At 39.3% G+C, this 21,552-nt stretch overlaps 2 protein-coding genes and 2 pseudogenes across 5 annotated transcripts in view; all 4 read left to right on the top strand.

The window, feature by feature from the left end:
* The first annotated feature begins 5,683 nt into the window (after positions 1 to 5,683).
* On the top strand, positions 5,684 to 6,745 carry LOC107196284 (E3 ubiquitin-protein ligase RNF4-like). Of its 2 annotated transcripts, XM_025038943.1 has the most exons (2): positions 5,684 to 5,816; positions 5,850 to 6,745. In XM_025038943.1, the coding sequence occupies exons 1-2, from the start codon at positions 5,731 to 5,733 to the stop codon at positions 6,298 to 6,300; spliced, it is 537 nt and encodes a 178-aa protein (XP_024894711.1). In that variant the 5' UTR covers positions 5,684 to 5,730; the 3' UTR covers positions 6,301 to 6,745. The 2 variants fall into 2 exon arrangements, with proteins under 2 accessions (XP_024894711.1, XP_024894710.1); XM_025038942.1 differs by having other exon boundaries at positions 5,705 to 6,745.
* A 5,753-nt stretch (positions 6,746 to 12,498) lies between these two features.
* The window catches only part of TRIM69 (tripartite motif containing 69), a 28,077-nt gene continuing 19,023 nt past the window's right edge, over positions 12,499 to 21,552 (top strand). For all 3 annotated transcript variants that reach the window (XM_015595879.1, XM_006920415.2, XM_006920414.2), the window contains exon 1: positions 12,499 to 12,836. In XM_015595879.1, the coding sequence (XP_015451365.1) occupies positions 12,831 to 12,836 (6 nt within the window). In that variant the 5' untranslated portion in view covers positions 12,499 to 12,830. The remainder of the gene's footprint in view (positions 12,837 to 21,552) is intronic.
* LOC112469824 lies at positions 13,275 to 13,393 on the top strand (annotated as a pseudogene).
* Positions 16,951 to 17,066, top strand: LOC112469794 (annotated as a pseudogene).

The raw sequence follows: 21,552 nt of genomic DNA, 5'->3' as shown, positions 1-21,552 counted from the left end.
GTGCCAGGTATCTTAAAATGAATAAAGTATCTGTGAGTACCTTGATTTGAAACTTTGTGTAAAAAACCCCACTATTCTGATACTTTGGAGAGCTATAAGAAGGGCTGATAGGAAATAAAAACTAGTAAATTTAAAATAACTGTGATCACATATCCAGCCCTTACTATATAGTAAATTCTGTACATCTTTTCTCATTAGTTGCATGCACAATTACTTTTCTTCTTTGGTCCTCCACAACAGAGATGATTGAAAAGACTATGAAACTGAGGAAGTATTTATTTCTACAGAACACAGGCCCAACCCAAGGCCACAGTTATGTGCAGCTTCCCCTCCCCCATAAGCCACTTCCTCTTTTTACTGTTTCAGTTAGGAAAAAACAGAAGATTCTTGCTGACAGACAATGCTATAGTGTCATTTAAAATGGTTTTCTAGGTATCTGTAGCATGCCATTTTCATCACCCGAAGAGTCAGTGAGAGTCTTAGGTTGAGTTCTTACAGAAGCAGCCCTGAGGCAAGGATTTGGATGCAAGTGACTTATTGAGAAAGGGTTTCCAGGAGAAACCGATAAGGGAGTAGAGGATGAAGGCTAGGGAATGGGAAGAAGCCAGGCGAGAGTGTGATTTCAGAAGTCCCACACTCAGCCTGTTGCCATGGGGAGCCCTAGATCAAAGAACACATCTGGGTTTTGGTACTCTATATTGTTCTGTTTTAGGCTACAGGCTGCCCAGGAGTGTGAAGTGAGGTGAAACACAAAACTCCCAGGTACTTCCAGCTCATTTTGGTGCCTGAGAGTAATATGCAGGTGCTAGTTGTTAGCAGCAAAATATGAAAAAGCTGGTGAGGGCTCATAGAGTTGGGGTGGGGCATCAGTCTGCTACTGTGAGTTTCCTGATAATATCCTCTGCTGGGCCTATGACACATGCCATCCCAAACTTCCATTAAAAGTTCAAAGAGTCTACGAGGCTAGCATTAAAATGTGAATTCCACTGAACTCAGACCTGAGGTTGAATCCTAATTTCACAAAAGGAATGGGAAAAGTCATTACTGTCTGAGTTTGAATCCTAACTCCACAAAAAAAAACCTGGAAAAGTCATATTCCTGGATTGACTCTTCATCACTATATCCACAAAATGGAATAATTATTCCCACATCATTAAGATTATTCATTTATTCATTTAATCATTTGTTCAATAAATATAGAATGTCTTTTCTGTGCCAGGCACTGTTCCAAGGTTGTTCTGACAAAGGGAAAGTGATAAGAAGGGCACTGTAAAATGTAAAGCTTTAGGTAACTGCTTTTACTTTCAGTGGTTCTTCATTTTCATAGCTCACTAGAACAAAATCTAAAATCATAGCAAGGGAAAACTTCTTGGCACTGAGCTGGTGAGGAAAAAAAAAAAAAAGAAAAGAAAAACTACTATGGTAGAATTTCTTTTCCTAAAGGGCTTTCAGTAAAAGATGGTTCTCATTCTGGACAGTTCCTCCCAAGGTAAGCATGTAGGCAGAGCTCTCTTCTGGCAGTCTCAGGATTTCTGGGAATGGTTTTGCTTAAAGAATTCACAAAGTTTAATTGCATTTTCAGGAGCTTCAAGTCTTGCCTCTGTCACAGTTCATACTCTTTCAAATCTTTTAACCTTTCCAAGTCTCAATTTCCTTATCTATAAAATGAAGGGCTCTTGACCACTAACTGATGACGTCACAGTAAGCAGGTCACTTGTGAAATATAGCCTTATCTGCTAGATGTCTAGGATAGGGTGTCAGTACTCAAGCTCAGGCTTGGTAGACAGAGGTAGGTACAGTCTCCAGGACTCCGGTGTAGATGAGAAGTTTCATCTTCGATGAGATCCAGCACCCACTGGCCCCTCTTTCCCCCAACACCTCCTGTTTCATGGTGCCCCTTTTACTAATTTGAAAACCAGGCAATTTAGTATGTGAATGCTCTAGTCTGGCTGCATTGGCTGGTATAAAAAGGTGCCAGATGCTTGCAACTGGCTCAGGATCTCTGTGGATTGGTAATGGGGAAAATAAAATGGAATAAATTATTGATAAGAGCATCACTTAAAATAGAAACAGGCGGCTATTAAGGAAGTGGGGCCAATGCACATCTTGTGCCTCAGTTCCCAGGGTTGCTATTAAGTTGCTAAACCTGTTGCTAAACTCAGATCAAAACATCCTGGAGCCTGTCAAAATGAATAAATGGAGCCACTTTAAAATGGAGTTGGAGCTCCATTTTAAAAACATTGTTTAGAATTAGCATCACCGTGTTATCTGCACCAATAGAAATGCCTTCCATCCACTAACTGTTCCCCTTCCCTTTCTCATAAATAGCCATTGCCTTTGTCTCCTAACTGGAACATTATTTGTGCTTCTGTCTGAATCAGTGCATCCCAAAAAGCTATTTTTTTTTTAAATCTCAAATAAATGCTTGTTGCCTCTCTCTTTGAAAGGCCTTTGATTTTTAGGTTAGCAAGCCAGAAGCATCCTGGAACAACTGCTACATGGACATATATGCATTTTACTTCCTTCCTTATAGTTTTCACCTCTTTTGCTTGCATACTGGAAGTAATAACCAATCCCTGTTAACCTAGCTAGCAATCCTTCATATGCATGAAAGAATTACATTTTGTGGTTTTTGCCTTTATAAACCCTGCCTTTGTTTTCTCCAGAGTGAAGTTTGAGTTGCAGCCTGAATTTGCTCTCAGACTGCAATCCTTTTGCTCAGATAAATGCTTTTTTAATTGTTGTTTATCACAGCCTAAACCTCTTCTTTGGTTAACAGAACCATGCCGTTGAAGACTGAGAGTTGCACTATATTGATGGCTCAGATTCAGATACTGTATTGCTGGCTGTGATGTGATTCTCTGAAATGTGAAACTCTCTAGGTAAAATTCCAAAGACAAACAAAAACCCCAAAACACATTTTCCTTTGGTAGTTACATTCCTGGAAAAGTCAGTGTGTTTGGGCCTGGTATAGTGATGGTCAATAAATTCAAGGAATAAATTAAAATAATTGAAAAATAAAACAAGTTTTTACATGCGTCTGTAAAGCCCACGTTATAAGTAGGTTTTCCATACATCGTGTGTGTGTGTGTGTGCGCGTGCGTGTGTGTACACTCTGGGATCCCTGGCGCTCAGCCCCTAAATAACCTCTAGTGATCTCATTATTGGAACAACCTAAAGTAGCTCTATTAATTTATAAAACGTCTCTCTGAGAGGCATACTGCCTTCACTGAGAACCACTTTTCTAGAGTGGGGAGTTGCTGACCTAACGACCAGGTGAAAAGGGGGGAAAAAAACCCGTTACAACCCTTCCCTGTCCGCTTTCTCGGAAAGCATAAGACTTTGGAGAAAGAGGAAACTAAAGAACGGAAGTCCCTCTTTCTATCCTGGAACAACACTTTTTGCCCAGAGACCGGTGACGAACTATGCCGGGCTCGGGTTTTGATTGGCAGTTGGGAAACTAAAATTGACGGTTAGAAGGAGGCAAAACTCCTGTGCCTTCGGCGACCCAGTTGGTGGGAATATGGGCCGCAACTCCTCGCTTCGTGACCTTGGCTTTGTTCTTCGCTGGGCACCGCCGCCAGCCTGCCGCGTTCAAGGTGTGTACTGGCTCCCGCGCCGCCCCTTCCCTCTGTTTCTTTTCCTCTATCTACCAGCTCTCGCTGGCCCTGTGACTTCTCCGTTCTTCTTCCCAGTCCAGGTTCGGCTCGCTCAGGCCGGGTCTGGACAGGACCGGGAAGCAGCACAGAGGCTGGCAAGTGGCGCGCAGCTGCAGCGCACGCTTCCTGCTCTGTTCTCGCTGGATAGCTTCCTAGGAAGGGCGGGTCTTTGATGGATTGCTAGGGGCGTGGGTGGGGTGGTAGGCACTGCTTTCCCAGGCTCCCCGGCTTGTCCCGGAGAGTTCACTTTACCTAGGCACCGCGCGAAAGAGGAGGGGCAGGCAGGTCACAAAAAGCAAATATATCGTTGAGGGTAGTGGTCTGGTGAGAGGCAGGTGTTTATGGAGTTCAAGAAAAGTACTGCCTCGTAAGTAGGTCAGCGCATCCGGTGGATCGCTCAGCACTGCGCCCTCTTCCGCTCTGATCCCATTTTCCTCTCGCACTCCACACTTCCTCAACCAGGTTCTAGGGCTAAGGTCTAAATCCAGATGACGTCACACTGTTTTGTCTAATATCTCTATGGCAGCATGTGTTTGTTTTGGCAGAAGCTTTATTGAGCTATAATCACAAACCATACAATTTACCTACTTAAAATACACAATTCAGTGAGTATTAGTATATTCACAGTATTGTGTAACCAGTCACTTCAGTTTTAGAATGTTTACGCCACCACCCCCAAAAACCCCTGTACACATGAGCAGTCACTACCTTTCTCCCCAAGGATTTGACTGTTACTGACATTTCATATAAATGGGATCATATAGTACGTGGTCTTTTGTGATTGGCTTATCATTTAATAGGTTTTCAAAGGTCACCCATATTATATTTATTGTCGAATAATTTCTCCATTGTATGGATATACCACATTTTGTTTATCCATTCATCAGTTAATGGGCATTTGGGTTGTTTCTACTTTTCGTTGTTATGAGTTACGCTGTTATCAACATTTGTGTAAAAGTCTTCTGTGTGGACATAAGTTTTCAATTCTCTTAGGTATAAACCTAGGAGTGGTAACTCTATGTTTAACATTTCCGGGAACTGTCAAACTGTTTTCCATAGCTGTCACACCATTTTACATTCCCATCAACAGTATATGAGAGTCCCAATTTTTCTATATCCTCACCAACACTTATTATCTTTTTTCTTATAACCATCTTAGTAGATGTGAAATGGTATCTCTTATGGCTTTGATTTACATTTCCTTAATGACTAATGATACATTATTTTAAAATTACAAAATAATTTTTAAAAAGGATTTACATGCTGAGGTTTTGAGAACTTTAACTGTGTAGGTCATGAACCCGAAAGTCATAGAGACTACATTCAAACCAAGTCTCTATGATGAATGCTTGAACTCCATCCCCTCTTTTCCAGAACAGAATTTGGGATAAAACTCTTCAAAACTCCATTTGCTGCCTCTGTTAGAATGGGAATCCTGAGCAGGATGAACTTCTGCATGAACTAAATGGTTCCCCTCTTACTTGCCATTAGACTCTCAATTGTGCCTGTTGATCTCTCCATTCTTACTTTGTAAAAAGTAATTGTTTTCTTGAATTCCTCGTAATGGGTCTTGAATAAAGTCGTGACCCTTTCAAGGTGTTTGTGATTGTGTGTTTTCTCTTCCTGTAAGTGCCTCTTTGGCTCTGCTTTCCCCCCTACCATCAGGACATGGAATGAGGAAGGACACAAAAGCTTAACCTTTGTTTAAATGCATGACTATCAAAAAATTTTGAATATGCATTTTTCTCTACATAGCTATACATTTAATACTACTTTCAATCTTATTTTAAATATTACTAAAGCTTAATTTATCTTTCATTTTTTCAGTTAAAAATTCAAATTAAGTTGTCTTATAAGTGGCTCACAGAAGATTCACAACCCTCTCCCCTGCGAAGACACAACCAGGACTGGAACCAGAATCAGAGTTCAAATATACTGGAAAACTTGGGCTCTAAACTCATATTTAAGTTAGAGAGTGACTAACAGCTGTGAGACACTGAGGACTTTAACATTCACTGTAAACTGTGGCATAGATCACTTATTTCTCTGAAGACTGGATGCAAAAAGCACAATGAATACAAGTATGTGCTATGGTAGCATGGTGAATTCCAGACAAGCCCGAGAATGCCGTACAGCTGGGGAGGGAGGGCCAACTCCTGAGACGGTCTTGGAAGCAGAACTGATAGAACTTGGGGAAAGTGATGAAGTTGTTGACCTAACATCTGAATCTCTAGAACCTGCAGTGATTGACCTTACTCACCATGACTCTGTTGTGATTACTGGAGAAAGGAGGAGGCCAAGGAGAAAAACAAGGTTACTCCAAGGCCAAACTGGCAGCAGTGTGGCGAGCAGTGATAAGAATGGGTTGATGATGGACAGAGATGTATATGTGATCAGCAGTGCCTACCATAATGCCCTGGAAGAAGAAACTTTAAGTTGCACACTACCTGGTTATATCCAGTGCCGAATTTGTATGGATGGGTACTCGGAGATTCAACTGAGCAGACGACACATCTACTCTACAGAATGTGGCCACATCTTCTGCAGTCAGTGCCTTTGCAGTTCCCTTAAATACACTAAAAAGTGCCCAGTTTGTTTGAAAAAAATTGGCTGCCATCAGTACCACCGCATTTATATATGATGTATGCTTTGTTGCTCAGGACAAACCCCCGGCTGGATTTTTCTATGTCCTTGTGCAGAAACTATGAGGTTGTTGGCATCCAATGTTCTGAGCTCAAAAAGCCTCATTTTAAAAATTACTCTCTAGAGTGTGTGAAAAACTCATTTCTCACAGACTATGAGACTGCTTTTTGATTCCTTTGGTTTCATGTTGCAGAGCTGGACTTTTGTCGTTATAGTTAGTCAGGGACAGTGGTTGTCCTCAAGGCAATTTTCTCTTTTTCATAGTAATCAATTTTCATTGGTCACATGTGGGCATTGGATCATGTAAATAAGGGCAACATCCTAGAGATGGTAGAAAAAGTAGACTGAAGAAAGTTGGGAGACTGACAACTCTGCAAACCAGAGCCACAATACAAGTTTGGATTTTTACTTGAGAGATAATAAACTTCATTCTTGTTTAACAACTGTTACATTGGGTCTTGTTTAGGAAAATGGAGCCTTTATTTTAATTAATGGACCAGGCAGGGTGCCGACTCTGAGTATCTCTGGATTTCCTGATTCTGCTGGAGTGGAAGGAAGTCAATCCTTTTTGACTATCTGTCCAACCAGCAGGGTGGAGCGGAGTATTACCATGGGTAGGCACCATGTCCTGCTGGGACTTCTAGTGGCTTTTGAGGCCAGCCTGGGGAGTTGGCTAGGCTAGTTTTGTGAGTCTGTGCTTTCTGACCTGCCAAGCCAGAGAGGGACTGCCGTCAGCCTAGCTTTACAGGTGTGCCTGCCTTCCATCACATTGGTCAGCTGATCAACAAGTTGTTACTTTTCTCTTTGAACACATTACTGCAGCCTGGCTGGGTCACAGGCCTTGGGAAGACCTCCTCCCCTCCTGCACCCCAAACACACACATTAGCTCTTTTTTCTTTTGCAGAGAATCACTTAGCAGTCACAATTCAGCCTGTACTTTAGAAATGGAGAGGGTGTTATTTCTATGGTGCTCGTTCCTTTTCCTTCAGAATGAAATGTGCAGTAAAGGTTGTTCCTTACTTACAATGGTTGTAGCAGCATTGCTGCTTCAATGGAGGCTCAGTCTTGCCAATGGAACAGTGCCCATCCCTACATTATGTCTGTCTACTCACTTCATTCTCTGGAATGTCCTATACAGCCTCAGTTGCTTGACTTGGCACAGGATATGCAAGATAAATGTGTTATACTCCCATCTGTGGGTTCTTTTGTATGTTCTAAAATGAAATGAAGAAAAAGACCATGAAAATGAAAAAAAAAATAGTTCTAAGTATTATCTTCTTACATTTTAATAGATTATCTTGTGCATCCCACTTTGGAGACTATTAATTGCTCAGTGACATAGCACAGTGTAATATAAACTTGGCTAATAATCGAAAACACCCGAGGTGCCTATTAAATACAGATTCTGCTTTTGCATGTATTGTTCATGTAATCAGGATAAAGAGCATATTCTCTCCAGCTCACCAGCAGCCCTCGACCGTACCTATTGTATTCTACCCAGCCCACTACATATTTACTTTACCTGCCAAGCTCATGTAGACATTTGAGTTTTTGATCTCTGCTTTAAGGAAAAAAAATAGAGAGGACTCTGATATTAAAAAAATTAAGATAAATTTTACAAGCAGAAAAGTGTACTGATATTAAGTATATAATTAGATGAGTTTGAGCAAATATATACATTCATATGACCAACACTCTAATCAAAATACAGAACAATTCCATCATTCCAGAAGTTCCCCTATGCTCCCTTCTAGTCATTTCCCACCTCCACATGCAACCACTGTTCTGATTACTATTACTTACCATAGATATGTTTGGGGGACACCAACTTTTATCACTTCATTGTTTGGCCTAACTCATCAGGGAGGAAAATTTGATAAGAGATTTGGAGTATAAGCACTAGGCAGGGATCGAGGGGTTGTTTTAGTGGCAGCATGACTTATATCCTCTTTCTTAAGAATTGAAGCAAGAAGGTATTAATAATGATATTTGCTATTTTTTAAGCAATAGCTGTATTTCAGGCACAGTACCAGGCACTTCACACATCACAGACAGTCAAGTTATACAACTGGGCAAGAGCAAGAACCCCACAAAATGTAAGAGAAGTTGAAGGGAGCTGCTACAGGGTGCATTAGCATGAATAATGTGGCTGACTGTTGTACATGGCTGTAGGAAGAAGTGAGAACTAAAACTAGAACAGAGGATTAGAGCCACATCATGAGCAAAGCATTGTCTGCTGTGTTATGGCATTTAGATTTTATTCTACGGGTGCTAAGGAACCACTAATGGCTCAGGAGGAGAGCCTCCAGAGAAATATTCTTGAGGGTTCAGCATGATCTCTGTGAAGGCTGAAGATACTGTTTGAAAGTTGGAGGGGGAAATTATGGAGGTGAAATTAGGAAGGAAAGATCCTAATATTGATTTTCCTCTAAAAATAAAAGTGATTTTTATGATACGTATAAGGAAAAGGATGAAGTAACCTTGGTCTAAGGAATTTGGTACTACACTGGTACTCTCTTGCTCTGAGAAGTCCAACAGTTTCATTTTAGCCCAGTCTGCAGAGCTGGGCAAGCCTTTGAGCTATGGCAGCTCTTGGGAGATGGTTGTCGGTCTGAAGTGGCAATGATAGGAGTCAAGGGGCGCAGCTGTGACTGTTTGGATTTAGCTTTCAGGTACTTTTTTGGAAAAGCGGAAACTTCTTTGGCCAGAGTGGAAATGGGAATAGAAGAGGCGGACAATCAAATTTATCCATTGATGCCTGACCTAGCTTTAGGCCAACTTAGCCTTGCAGTGGGATAACCTGGCAATTTTCATTTGTCATTTCTTGGTTTTCACTGAGAGGTAACAGCAGCAAATGAAAGCCAAATTTCTTAAGCTGGAGTTATGTCTTGATTTCATCAACTGCAGATTGAAACTGAGCTGTTTAAGAAAGGAGGTGAGAGAGATGCTGAGTAGGGGAGTCAGACCCATCTTTCAGCAAAGACTGGTGTTTCTGTTGTCTGGCTCACACTGAAGTCATCTTTACTGCAAATGTTAAGTGCCCCTGCAAGAAAAATATAAGTTACTCTACAAGACCTAAAATCATTTTGAGCGATAAACTTTTTGGTCTTTTCTTTAGCTGTGTCGATGAGGTCCTACACATTTGATATTAAAATCTGAGTATTGGGATGACTATCCAGGGTGTGTTAATAAAGTAAATTAGGTTTCAATGACATCATTAACTCAGTATCTGTCTCTAAAGCAGTAATTTCCCTGCAGTGAGATCAGGAAGGAGCAGCAGCTCTTGCACAAATGCACACTCACTCCCAATGTTTCTTATCTACTGACTTCCTTGGGCTTCTCTGACAGCCTCATGGATACTTAAGACCAAGGACAGAAAATCTCAGGGAGTCACAGGCTTTTCTAAGTCCCTCTATTCTAGTGCCCTACAATCCTGGACTCCTCCAGTACTCTCTGCCTGGGCTGGGATCTGAGCCAAGTAGGCAGGGTTGAGTCCAACTGGGTAGTTCTAAACAAGGTATTCATAGTTAGGGACAGCAGGCTATTCTTTCAACCTTACTTATGACAATTTTTAGACATTTGTTAAGACATAGTGTTTTGACAGTAAAACATGTAGTTTTCTTCTTCCAGCTCCAATTTCATAGTTCAGTTTTATGATATTATGCAGGTGGGTTTCTGACTTTTTGAAAATCTTTTTTGCTCCAATGTCCTGGGGACTACTTAGAGACAGCACTAACATGATAACCATCATGGTATGGGGGACATTAATCATGGCAGCATGTGATACAGGTCCTTTCCTGCCCCCTTAGCTTTCAGCAGGCAAAAAGACCCTACAGGGCATATTCCATTTTCCTTCAGAGTGGCACGAAGGCATGTGGCCCCAGGTGTGGCTCTGCCAGCAGCACTGATCCACTAAAGTAAGGACAGAAGGATTGCCAGTGTGGTGTGACAGGATAGAAGAAGTCAGTTATCTGCACCACTTGGCTTCCCTGCTGAGAAAAAAGCTGTTAGAGAACTAACTTCTCTCTTTCTTTCTTCTGAACAAGCCCAAGCCACAGAAATAGCAGCTTCTTTATTTTCCAGTCAGAAAAGGGAAGGTGCAGTGCATTGCTGGGCATGGGCCATTCAGTAATTCACTCACTCATCCTCTCAGTTAGCTGGTATTTATTAAATTTTCATAGCGTGATAGGCCCATGTAGTTAGGAAGATGAGTAAGACAGCCCTTTTCTCTAAGAAGCTCCCAGCTAGTGTGGTAGAGATGTGCAAACAAATAGTTATAATACAATGAAGGAAAAATGCAGTGTAATAAAAGCTATGATGAAAATATCTGCTAGGTGCAGCATAAAGGAAGTCTGATTTCTCAGTAACTTCCTTGGAATCTAGAAGACGGAAAATCGAACTTTTAATTTATATTCAGCTCTAAAGTCCTTGAAGACTAATAGCTACCTATATCTCTTATTGTATTTCAAGACAGAAAATTGATTGGAGGGAGCAGAAGTTGTGTAAACTATTTGCCATACCAATGTTAGTGCAATAAGAATCATAATAGCTATTACCACTTAGTGAATTCTCACTATGTGCCAGGTACTGTTAAGTTCTTCACATATATCATCTCATTTAATCCTTACAACAATCCTATGAGGTAGGTATTATAATATCTATTTTGTATATGGTAAAATTGAGGCTTGGAAAAGAAAAGCAACTTTGGTTTATGTCTTTGTTTTTGTCTTTTTCCCCTTACTGATTATGTGGTAAAAGCTAGTATGTATAGATATCGCTGTACACTGCCTCTCCCTAACTTTATTTTTAAATACTGAAATAAAAATTTGAAATGCCCCTTTGTGAAATTTGAGAACTCTTGATATATATGTTTTGGAATCACAAATTTTACAGATGTTAGGGGAATCTTAGGAATTTATATTTTACAGGTGGAGGAAATGATGCCTAGAGAAGTTAAATATCTTAGCCAAGTTTACTCTGTTCTCTGGTAGGAGACAAGGTTTCTGTCTTCTAGGCCAGTATTTTCGACTCTGGGCTAATGGCTTGAGAACGTGCAGACTCCAGGATTTAGTACAATGATCTATACTAAGCATTGTTAAACATTTTAGCAAATAACAAAAATATTCAAGATGAAACCGAATTAATTTTTTGACATAGGGACATGTTTCTAAGTGATCATCTGCATTTTATAGCCATTTATTTGATAAAGAATTTGATCTAATGAATGCTATGTACAGTGCAGATGAGCAAGACACAGGATTACTTGGCAGTTCAAAATTTATTAAACAATTAAAATAATATGTACAGGCATATACAAAGATTTAAGGTGTTATATAAATACGTAAAGTAGTGTTTCTCAACTGCGGATAATTATGTCCCACCCCCATACCCTCAGCAGATATTTAGCAATGTTTGGAGGCATGTTCGATTGTCACAAATAGAGAAATGCTACTGGTATCGAGTGAGCAGAGGTCAGAGATGTTGCTAAACATCCTAAAATTCACGGGACAGTCCCCTAAGCAAATACTTAGCCAACCCAAAATGTCAATAGGGCTGAAGTTGAGAAACTCTGGTATAGAGCCAACAAAATATTTTCTACAAGGGATGGGAGTGGGGGTAATGTTTAGGGGGCTGGTTACAGAAGGGTTTAATGAAAAGATCATGATTGAGGTAGGGAAGGTATGCTCCCCAGCCGAAGGCACAACATGTGCTAAGCCACAGAAGCATGTCATATTTGGGAAATCCCAAATACTGGGAGAAGAGTTGTGGGCATGAAGGCTGGACAGCTAGGTAGGAGCTAGACAAGAAAAATACTGAGTTGAAGGAATTACTGTAAGAATAGATGTTTGATTCCATGAAGGCTCTTTATAGGTCACTCAGGAGTGCAGTCTAGCTATGTATCTCTGTGAGCTAAAACTGCTGAATAAAGCTGTTTGTAATGAAGCTTTTCCCATCTTGCTTCCTTAGTGCCTGGGGTTTTCCAGGCATCTGTTACTTTTTCTGACGTAGAGTAGGGGCTGTTTCAATAGAATGTGAACTCTGAGAGGTGGAATAGCTCTCTATTAAAGCCGCTTAGCTGGTGTCTCAATGCTATGATGGGATCATAAGTCATGTGGTGGTTATTTTTCATGCGTCAGGCTTATAGGCAGATGATGAGGTTTATTTCTTCTTTTGTAGAGCACCTTCATTCAGAAATGGAGATCTGTGAAACTTAAGATTAGACTGCAGCCTCAAATTTAGATGAGTTGCTTTCCCCCACCCCCACAAAAAGAGTGGGCCATTCTAATCAGGGTTTCTCTTTCTCCTAAGCTAATGATGATCCAAGCAACTGACAAACTGTCACGGAATCTGCCAGACCTCACTCTGGCCTTGCCACTTCTCCCCAGCTCCTGAACTTTTCCTCCTTCTCTCATACTCTGAGCTCATTCTTAGTAAACTACCAGGTCCTGGTCCGGAGCCATCTTGGGCCTGTTGAGCTCTAGTCCAAGTGCCTGCCTCTGCCCCCTGGTGGCCCAATGATAGAGCTTAATGGAGGTGAGTTATTCTTTTCTAACTCAGCTGGTTTTCTAGGGGTGGTGTGGAAAACTCAATCAGAAAGGCTTATGTATTTTAGAGCATGAAAGGAAAGTCAGGGAAATACTTAACTTATAACAGCTTACAGCTCCTAAACTGTCTCCAGGTCTTGGAATAACAGAATTTAGATAAGAGAGTTTGGTAGAAAAGTGATGAAACTCACCATACACTTTTGAGAAAAATTAAATTAAATGCTATAAAAAATTAAAGGGTATAAATTTCCTTATCAAGATATCACTTTATTTTAGGTTAAAAAATGTATTATGTATAACTTGGTTTGGTCATTTTACCTATATCACATATATCTATATCACATAATCTATATTACTTATATTTAAAGCACAGTTGATTCTCACAAGAGTTAAACATTTTTAATTGACTTCCCTTAAGATCTGTTCAGTCTCTGGCCATGCCACCCTGAGCAAGCCCGATCCTGTCTGATCTCAAAAGCTATGCAGGGTCAGGCCTGGTTAGTACTTGGATGGGAGACCACCTAGGAAGACCAGGTGCTGTAGGCATAAATAATAATAACAACAACAACAACAACAACAACAAAAACTAACAGACATAGTTAGAATGCTTCATCAACAATAGTGGAATATGTATTTTTCTCAAGTGCACAAAGAACATTCTCTACGATATACCATATGTTAGGCCACAAACCAAGTATCAATAAATTTTAGAAGGTTAAAATCATACAAACTATCTTCTCAGACTAAAATGGAATGAAACTATAAATTGACAACAGAATGAAAACTGGAAAATTCATAAATATGTAGAAATTAACATACTCTTAACCAATGAGTCAAAAAAGAATTTGAAAGTAAAATTAGAAAATACTTTAAGATGATTGAAGACAAAATAATATATCAAAACTTATGGAATATGGAAAAAGCAGTGATAATAGTGAAATTTATAGTGATAAACATCTACGTTAAAAAAGACCACAGATCAATAACCCAACTTTACATCTTAAAGAACTAAAAAAAAGAAGAGTAAGCTAAATCCAAAGCTAGCAGAAAGAAGGGCATAAAGATTAGAGTGGAGATAAATGAAATTGAGAATAAAAAAGAGAAAATTAATTAAACCAAAAGTTGATTCCTTGAAAAACATCCCCCAAATTGACAAACCTTTAACAAGACTGATGACTGTCTTATCAAGAGAGAAGACTGAAATTATTAAAATTAGAAATGAAAGTGGAAACATTACTATAGACCTTACAGATATAAAAAAGGATTATAAGAGAATACTATCAACAACTGTATGTTAAAAAGTTGAATAACCTAGATGAAATGGAAAAATTCCTAAAAACACATAAACTACCCAAACTGACTCAAAAAGAAATAGAAAATCTGAGCAGAACTATAATAAGAGATTGAATTCAAAATCAAAAACCTTCCAACAAAGAAAAGACCAGGACCAGATGACCTCACTGGTGAATTCTATCAAATATTTAAAGAATTAACATCAGTCCCCAAACCCTTTGAGAAAATAAACCAGAGGGTACACTTCCTAATTCATTCTATGAGGCTAGTATTATCCTAATACTATAGTCACATAAAGATATCTCAAGAAAATAAATTAATTTTGGCTTTCTTTTTACAAGAGAATGAAAAGGCAACTCACAGAATGGGGGGAAATATTTGCAAATCTTGTACCTGATAGGAGTTTAGTATCCAGAAAAATAAAGAACTCTTACAACTAAATGGCAAAGAAGTCAAATATTCCATTTTAAAATGAACAAAGGACTTGAATAGACGTTGTTCCAAAGAAGATAGACAGATGGCCAACAAGCACATAAAAAGATGCTTAACATCATTAGAAAAATGCAAATAAAAACCACAGTGAGATACCACTTCACACTCACTAGGATTGTTATAATTTTTTTTAATAGAAAATAACAAATATTGGTGGGGATGTGGAGAAATCTGAGCCCTAATACGCTGCTGTTGAGAATGTAAGATGGTGCAGCCACTGTGAAAAACAATTTGGCATTTCCTCAGAAAGTTAAACATTGAATTACTATATGACCCAACAATTATATTCCTAAGTATATATCCAAAATAATTAAAAATAGGTAGGTATTCAAACAAAAACTTGTACATAATATTAATAGCAACACCATTCACAGTAGCCACAGGAAGAAACAACTCAAATTTCCATCAGCTGATGACTGGATAAACAAACCAAGACATATCCATAAAACAAAAAATTATTTCATCATAGAAAATAATGAAGTACTGATACATACTAAAACGTGGATGAACCTGAAAAACATTATACTAAATGAATGAAGCCATGCACAAAAGGTCACGCATTATATCGTTCCATTTATATGAAATATCTAGAATAGGTAAATCCATGGAAACATAAAGCAGATTAGTTGTTGCCAGAGGCTAGCGGGAGGGAGAAATGGGGAGTGACTGCTTAATTGGTATAGAGTTTCTCTTGGGATGATGAAATATTTTAAAACTAGATAGAGGTGATGGTTGCATAATATTAGGAATGCACTAAATGTCAATGAATTGTACACTTTAAAATAGTTAATTTCATGTTATGTAAATTTTACCTCAATAATAATAATAATAATAAAAAGAAGCCATATCTGACTCCAGAGCCAGAATTTTTATACTAAACGGTATCCTGCTTTGTAGAATACTATATTACAGGTACTATTTGATGTGTAGTCAGTCACCAGATGTGGCTTGGATATTATTGACTAAGAGTCTGATAAACTAAACATTCAATAATGTCAGCTCTAATGCCCATACTTTGGGGCATAGAAATGAGTAAGATAGAGCTGCTCATATCTCAATCTCCACTAACATTTGTGCATCAGGACAAAGTACAACCAGAAGTCCCTGATTCATTCTTTGTCTTTTCCCCTCCCAAAACCCCCACCCTGTTCCACACCTCATAAGTATGTGTGTAGAAAACCCAGCCTACACATCCAAGCTACACACGTGTGTGCGCGCGCGCGCACACACACACACACACACACACACACACACTTGCACACATCTGCCTTTTGAGTACCCAGCTACCCAGAGAAGCCATGGAGGCCCTAGCAATTGGCTCACAATATTTGAGGAAGAGAATTTTAGAGTTCTGGATATGTGGCATGTGGTTTAAAGTCACAGAAAGCATAGGCTTCTTGGTCTCATGGACTCCTTGTTTTGCAAAAAAGAACAAAGTTGGAGGAGGATCAGAGTAGGAGCTTCAAAGCATGGGCCCAGGAAAGCCACACACCCCCAAGCCACCCCCACTCCCCACCACCTCTATTGCCTAGGTCTAGGGGTGATACTGCTCTCTTGTTCTATTCCACTCACCCTTATTTTATCTCACTTGAGCACAAGTAATGGGTCTCTGCTCTGGAATCAGTGAGGGGCTGGCCTGAAAGCAAGTCAAGTTTCATCTCCTATGCCACACCAGAACTGAATTCCTGCAGTCTCAGGAGCCCTCTGGGGCTTGTGTGACTTAGCTATGTGAAGGATCTTGTTGCCACCACTGATTGCCCAGATTCCAGGATTCTCGGCTCTCCTTCTACAAAGTGTTCTGCCAGAATCCCTGAAACGACTTTGCCCATCCCAGACTTTGAAATGCCAACAACCATTGCTCCCAGCATATACCATGACCAGCCCTGTGTATTCTTCCCACTCCTAAATGCTAAAGCTAAAAAGGCAGTGATTCAGGAGTATAAAAATGGGGACAGAGATGAGACCACCTGAAAGTACGAGGATAATTTGTATTACGGAGCTAACTATGTTTTAGGGAAGCATAACAGATGGGTTCCTGGCACTTGACTAGGGAGTACAGTCAAGGGAAGCATCTAGGATATCTAAGATGAGACTTGAAATATCAGATCTTACTTAGGCAGAGAAAAGTGAAGAAGATTATTATGGTAGAAAAAAATGTTAAATGTACATATACTATTTTTCAATTTGTATAGCATGTCCTCTGAAGGATGAAAGACTTAAATATAGACAGAAGATTTATTCTGAGGCATAATCCCTGAGGATTGGTCTATGGATTATTATACTCTTAAAAGGGAAACTAAAATTAAGAACTTGCTCTGATCTACCGCCATGCCACCCTGAACAAGCCCAATCTCATCTGATCTCAGAAGCTAAGCAGGGTCGGGCCTGGTTAGTACTTGGATGGGAGACCACCTAGGAAGACCAGGTGCTGATAAGGGATTGTAAGATGACAAGATCCTTGCATTCTGTGAGGTCAGCCAAGGGTTGCCTCACCACAAAAAAAAAAAAAAAAAAAAAAAAAAGAACTTGCTCTGACACTCAAGTCGGGGTAGAATCAACAGAATCCAAACCTATCTCCATTTGCTGTATATGCCCTTGAAAATTTGAGTACCCAGAACTGTTTTATTCCTCATTCCTAACCCTCCACTCCCAGTTAGAAGTTTGTATTTGTCTCTATTTGTGGGCTTAGTTCCGCTCATATTCAGATCAATTCTAGCCAGGGGAACGAAGCTAAAAATTATTTGCCTCATCATCAAATGCCATTCTCATTGATGACTATTTCTGTTGCTCTCCCCGTACTTAGATTTTTACCTCTTTCTGTCTAAATGCTTTGGCTTGAATCCCTGGACCTTTGCTCATAGTTTCCTACACTGCTTTTGTTCCTTATTCTTGACACCTTATCTCCTGAAACCTGCCTGCACTTTGTATAAGCACTTTCTCTTTGAATGTTACCTCTCCACCATTCTCCCCATTCTCTTTTTCTGAAACTCCTATCAGACAAACATCAGAGCTTCTCACTCTAGCCTCCATTTCTCTTAATTTCCTTTTCATAGCTCTCTCTGATTTGCCCTGGACATTTTCTCCCACTCTGGTTTTATAGATGCTATTTATTTTTTTCTTTAAACATCTTTGAATGAATTGAGTTCCTCCTGAATCAGCTATTGCAAGAAACTTGCAAGAAAATCAAAGCGCCGTCATGTTGGAGGCTATTTTCCTTATGAAACAGTGTGTGAGGTCTTATAGCCCTTACTTTTCCCCAAGATCAGCACTGCAGGGTTGCTTACAATGCAGTCTATCTCTTCCACTCTTCTTCACCAACAGACTGCTTCCCACAAACATGGCTTATTTGTCCTTGTTCAACTTTGCCTTCCCTAATTTATCAAATCTTTGTGACAAATGAGTGTAGGAAAGCTCTTTCTTCGGCCTTGCCTGTACTGTTCAAGGGCTTGTGCATCTTGGGGCACTTTCTTTGGAGTGCTGTGTCACTCTCACTTTGTATTATCTGCATCCCTAGGGATCCATTATCACATTCCTTTTTGACTTCCACTATATTGGGCAGTCCCTCTTTATAGATTGGAGTCCAGGCTTACAAATGTAAAAATGTAAAGGTCAAGCTTACACACACCACGTGGCCTCCCCTCTTCACTCTCTCTCTCTAGTTACATTGCAAATAGTTTTTCTACTTTTCATTCTCATTGTATTTTGAATTAAAGGAGGATAAGGAGGAAAAATCAGTTTTTATCCCACCATTTGAAAACCAAAGCATAAATGGTTTTAGACACTTTACCCAACATTTCTGTGTATTTATAGGAGGTGGGGAGGAGATAGAGATATTTCAATATGTCCTCCATACACCATCTTGACCAGATTGGGTAATTTACTCTCTGCAGTAATCAATGTAGCTGTCTCTTCTCAAATATTACAAGTTGAATTTCTCTCTAGCCCACAGGAATGGGACGCAAAATCAATATTAAGCAGTGTTATAAAAAAGACTATGCACTATTCTTTGCAAACCTAGATTTTAAAACTAAAATTCATCCCTAATACCTACTAGATGTGTTAATCACAGTTGCTGTTATTCCCATAGTTCATGTTAAAGGTTGAGCCTACACACACTATGTGGCCTCCATGCCCTCTGCCAGGCCACAGGTGATTAAAATACAAGTGGGCTTCTGACCCATTCCATAGGCTGTAAGATGTAACCTAGATGCAAAAAGATGATCTGGGCAAACTAGAATCTCTTGTGACTTTAACTCTGGAAACAGAATCAAGAAATTAACAATTGAAGCAAAAGCTTAAAGATGGACATGAAGTAGAGTTTGGGACATGAAAGGTTATGGCATGAGAATCATAAGGAAACAGAATCTAGGAGGTGTATTTTAAACGTAAGTCAGAATAAATGCAGAGATGTAGGGTGGAGAGAGTCAGATTGTGGAGTCTGAGAGAGAAACAAGAATTATTGAGAGAAACAAATATGGAAAGTAACAGTGTTATGTTAACCAGAGCACTGTCCTTTGGCTCTTCTTGGATTCTTATGCACAATGTCTTGCCATAGTAGAGGTCAACAAATGAGTTGGAAGAATGGGTGTTTATCCTCACAGTAAGTGAGGTTACCTCTTTGCTTAAGGTAACTTGTCTGAATCTCTGCTTCTATAACAGATCCTCTGCCCCAGCACTTGATGGAAACTGTTTCCTTAAATCTTGCTGTGGAGTTTGCTAAACACTCATTTCATCTTAATCCTCTTTGACTTATTGAGTCTCTCCTCTCGTGTGATGCAATACTGTCCTAGTTTTCCTGCCTCTGACCACTCCTCTACCTTAGCTAGTTTCTCTTCCTCTTCTCACTTTCTTAAGTGTAAACTAACACTTGGTCTGTCTTCAGCTCTCTTTTAGCTCTATTCTCTCTTGTTATCAAGTAAACCATTTAATACCATTACTTTGCATACAGCCTCAATAGGGGTGACTCCCAAATCTGTATCTCCAAGCCCACCACTGAGTCCCTGAAACTGAATAAGACTGAAATAGAACTCATCTTGTTCCCTTAATTAGTTCCTTTTCTTGACTTCGCTATTTCTATTTGCTGCACCACCAATATTCCAGTTTTGAAATCTGAGTTATCTTTGTGTGGTTTCTTCTCTTTTTCCTTCCCCAGCATCTAATCAGTTGTAAAGCCTACTTAATAATAAAGATAGTAATAATTGCTAAACCTCCTCTGCTTCCAAAATCTTTTGTTGCTTTCCATAGCCTACCAAAAGAAGATTTTTTTTTTAAAGCCCCCAAATTCAGAATTCTCTACATGTTGCAAACTCATATTTCTAGCCTTATTTTCCACGGAAAATTTTTGATTTTGTTGCAGGATTCTCGAACAGAGAGACGAGACACTGAGGCTATAAGCAGGAAGCAGCGTTTATTGATGCCGGCACCGGCTCAGCGGATTCTTATCCAAAGGCTGAGCCTCGATTGTAACATGGCGGGCAGGCAGTTTTATACCATGTTACGCATTCTTACACAGCTATAGATATTCCATATAAGGAAGGAGAACATTGACTGCCAAACTGTAAGGAAACCGACTTAATCGTTTAAGCAGATTTTTGGACTGCCATGTCAATCGGAGAGTCCTGGGATGGGGGTGCTGCAGTCAGGAACTAACTTGTGCAGCAGGAAATGGTCCAGCAGGGTCAGGCTGCCACAATTTACCATCCTGTTACATATTAACAATTCCTGTTACATAGTAACAATAGAACTTAAGTTCTATTAACCAAAAGATAGCAAAAGATTTTTTAAAGATTATTCCATTTTTTTTTTTTTGTATTAGGTTAAGTGAGCAATTTTGTGGAAGTGAAGAGAGCAAAACTGACTTATTCTTCACCTTCTTGATATGTGGTTAGAAGATTAAATTCAGAAAAGTAAGCCCATCAGGAAATATCCAAGAATATAGTGCATTTTAAGCCAATCGGGCTGTCATAAAAACTTTAAAATTAGATGTATTCTATATAAGATAAAACTTGTGGGAGAACCTGGCCAATTGAGGGTGAGTCAAGAGAAGGGTTACCTAGCATAACCGGTTTTTAATCCTAGTGAATGCAGCATCTTTTGGAAATGGATGGCACTCAGGAACTTTATTCAATAATTTTTTGAAATATATTTAAAATAGATTACTGGTTGCCAGGGATGGGGAATTGGGAAATAAGGAGTGATTACTAAAGGGTAAGGAGTTTCTTTTTGTGGTGATGAAAATGCTCTAGAATTAGATAGTGGCGATGGTGTACAACTTTGTGACTATGTTAAAAATCACCAAATTGTACACTTTCGAATGGTAAATTTCGTAATATGAAACTATATATTTAATGTTACCGATTGCTGATATTATAGGACTGTTTGTTATTTGATTGTTAAATCATCTTGTTGATTGAGGTTTTCCCAATTTCCCTGACTTTCAAGAATATAGCCCCTGCTATAAAACAAGGAATTATTTTAATCATATTTGCTAAGATTTACTAAGTATTCAGTGTGTAAAATGCTTCATGCACATTATTTCATTTAACCCTCATAACAACTTTATGAGATTGGTATTATTATGCCATTTTTAAGGAAATTGAAGCTTAGAGAGGTTAAGTAACTTGCCAGGGTCACTCAGTAATTAAGTTTAGGAACCAGGATTTGAACTATTTATCTGACCCTAAAACCCATTATCCTAATCATTAAGTCTGCAGAGGACCAATCAATATTTTGTGCAACTGAATTTATCAGATGGATCAGATTTGTGATGCAAAATAGCTAGAATAATTTCCTACTACTCCAACTAATTGGAAACTGAAGGAGATTCTGAAATTTCTCAACCCACAAATCTTAAGAAATCATGCCCACTACCAGCCCCTTAGGGAAAATGTCAGCTTAAGGCAGAGGGAGGAAAATTCAAG

Source organism: Pteropus alecto, unplaced genomic scaffold (genome assembly GCF_000325575.1).
Source record: "Pteropus alecto unplaced genomic scaffold, ASM32557v1 scaffold86, whole genome shotgun sequence".
Classification (NCBI taxonomy): domain Eukaryota; kingdom Metazoa; phylum Chordata; class Mammalia; order Chiroptera; family Pteropodidae; genus Pteropus; species Pteropus alecto.
This window is presented reverse-complemented; position numbering and strand designations above follow the sequence as displayed.

Bases quoted from the DNA above. Each gene is read 5' to 3' on its own strand.
- LOC107196284 (XM_025038942.1), top strand. From the start codon at position 5,731: ATGAATACAAGTATGTGCTATGGTAGCATGGTGAATTCCAGACAAGCC.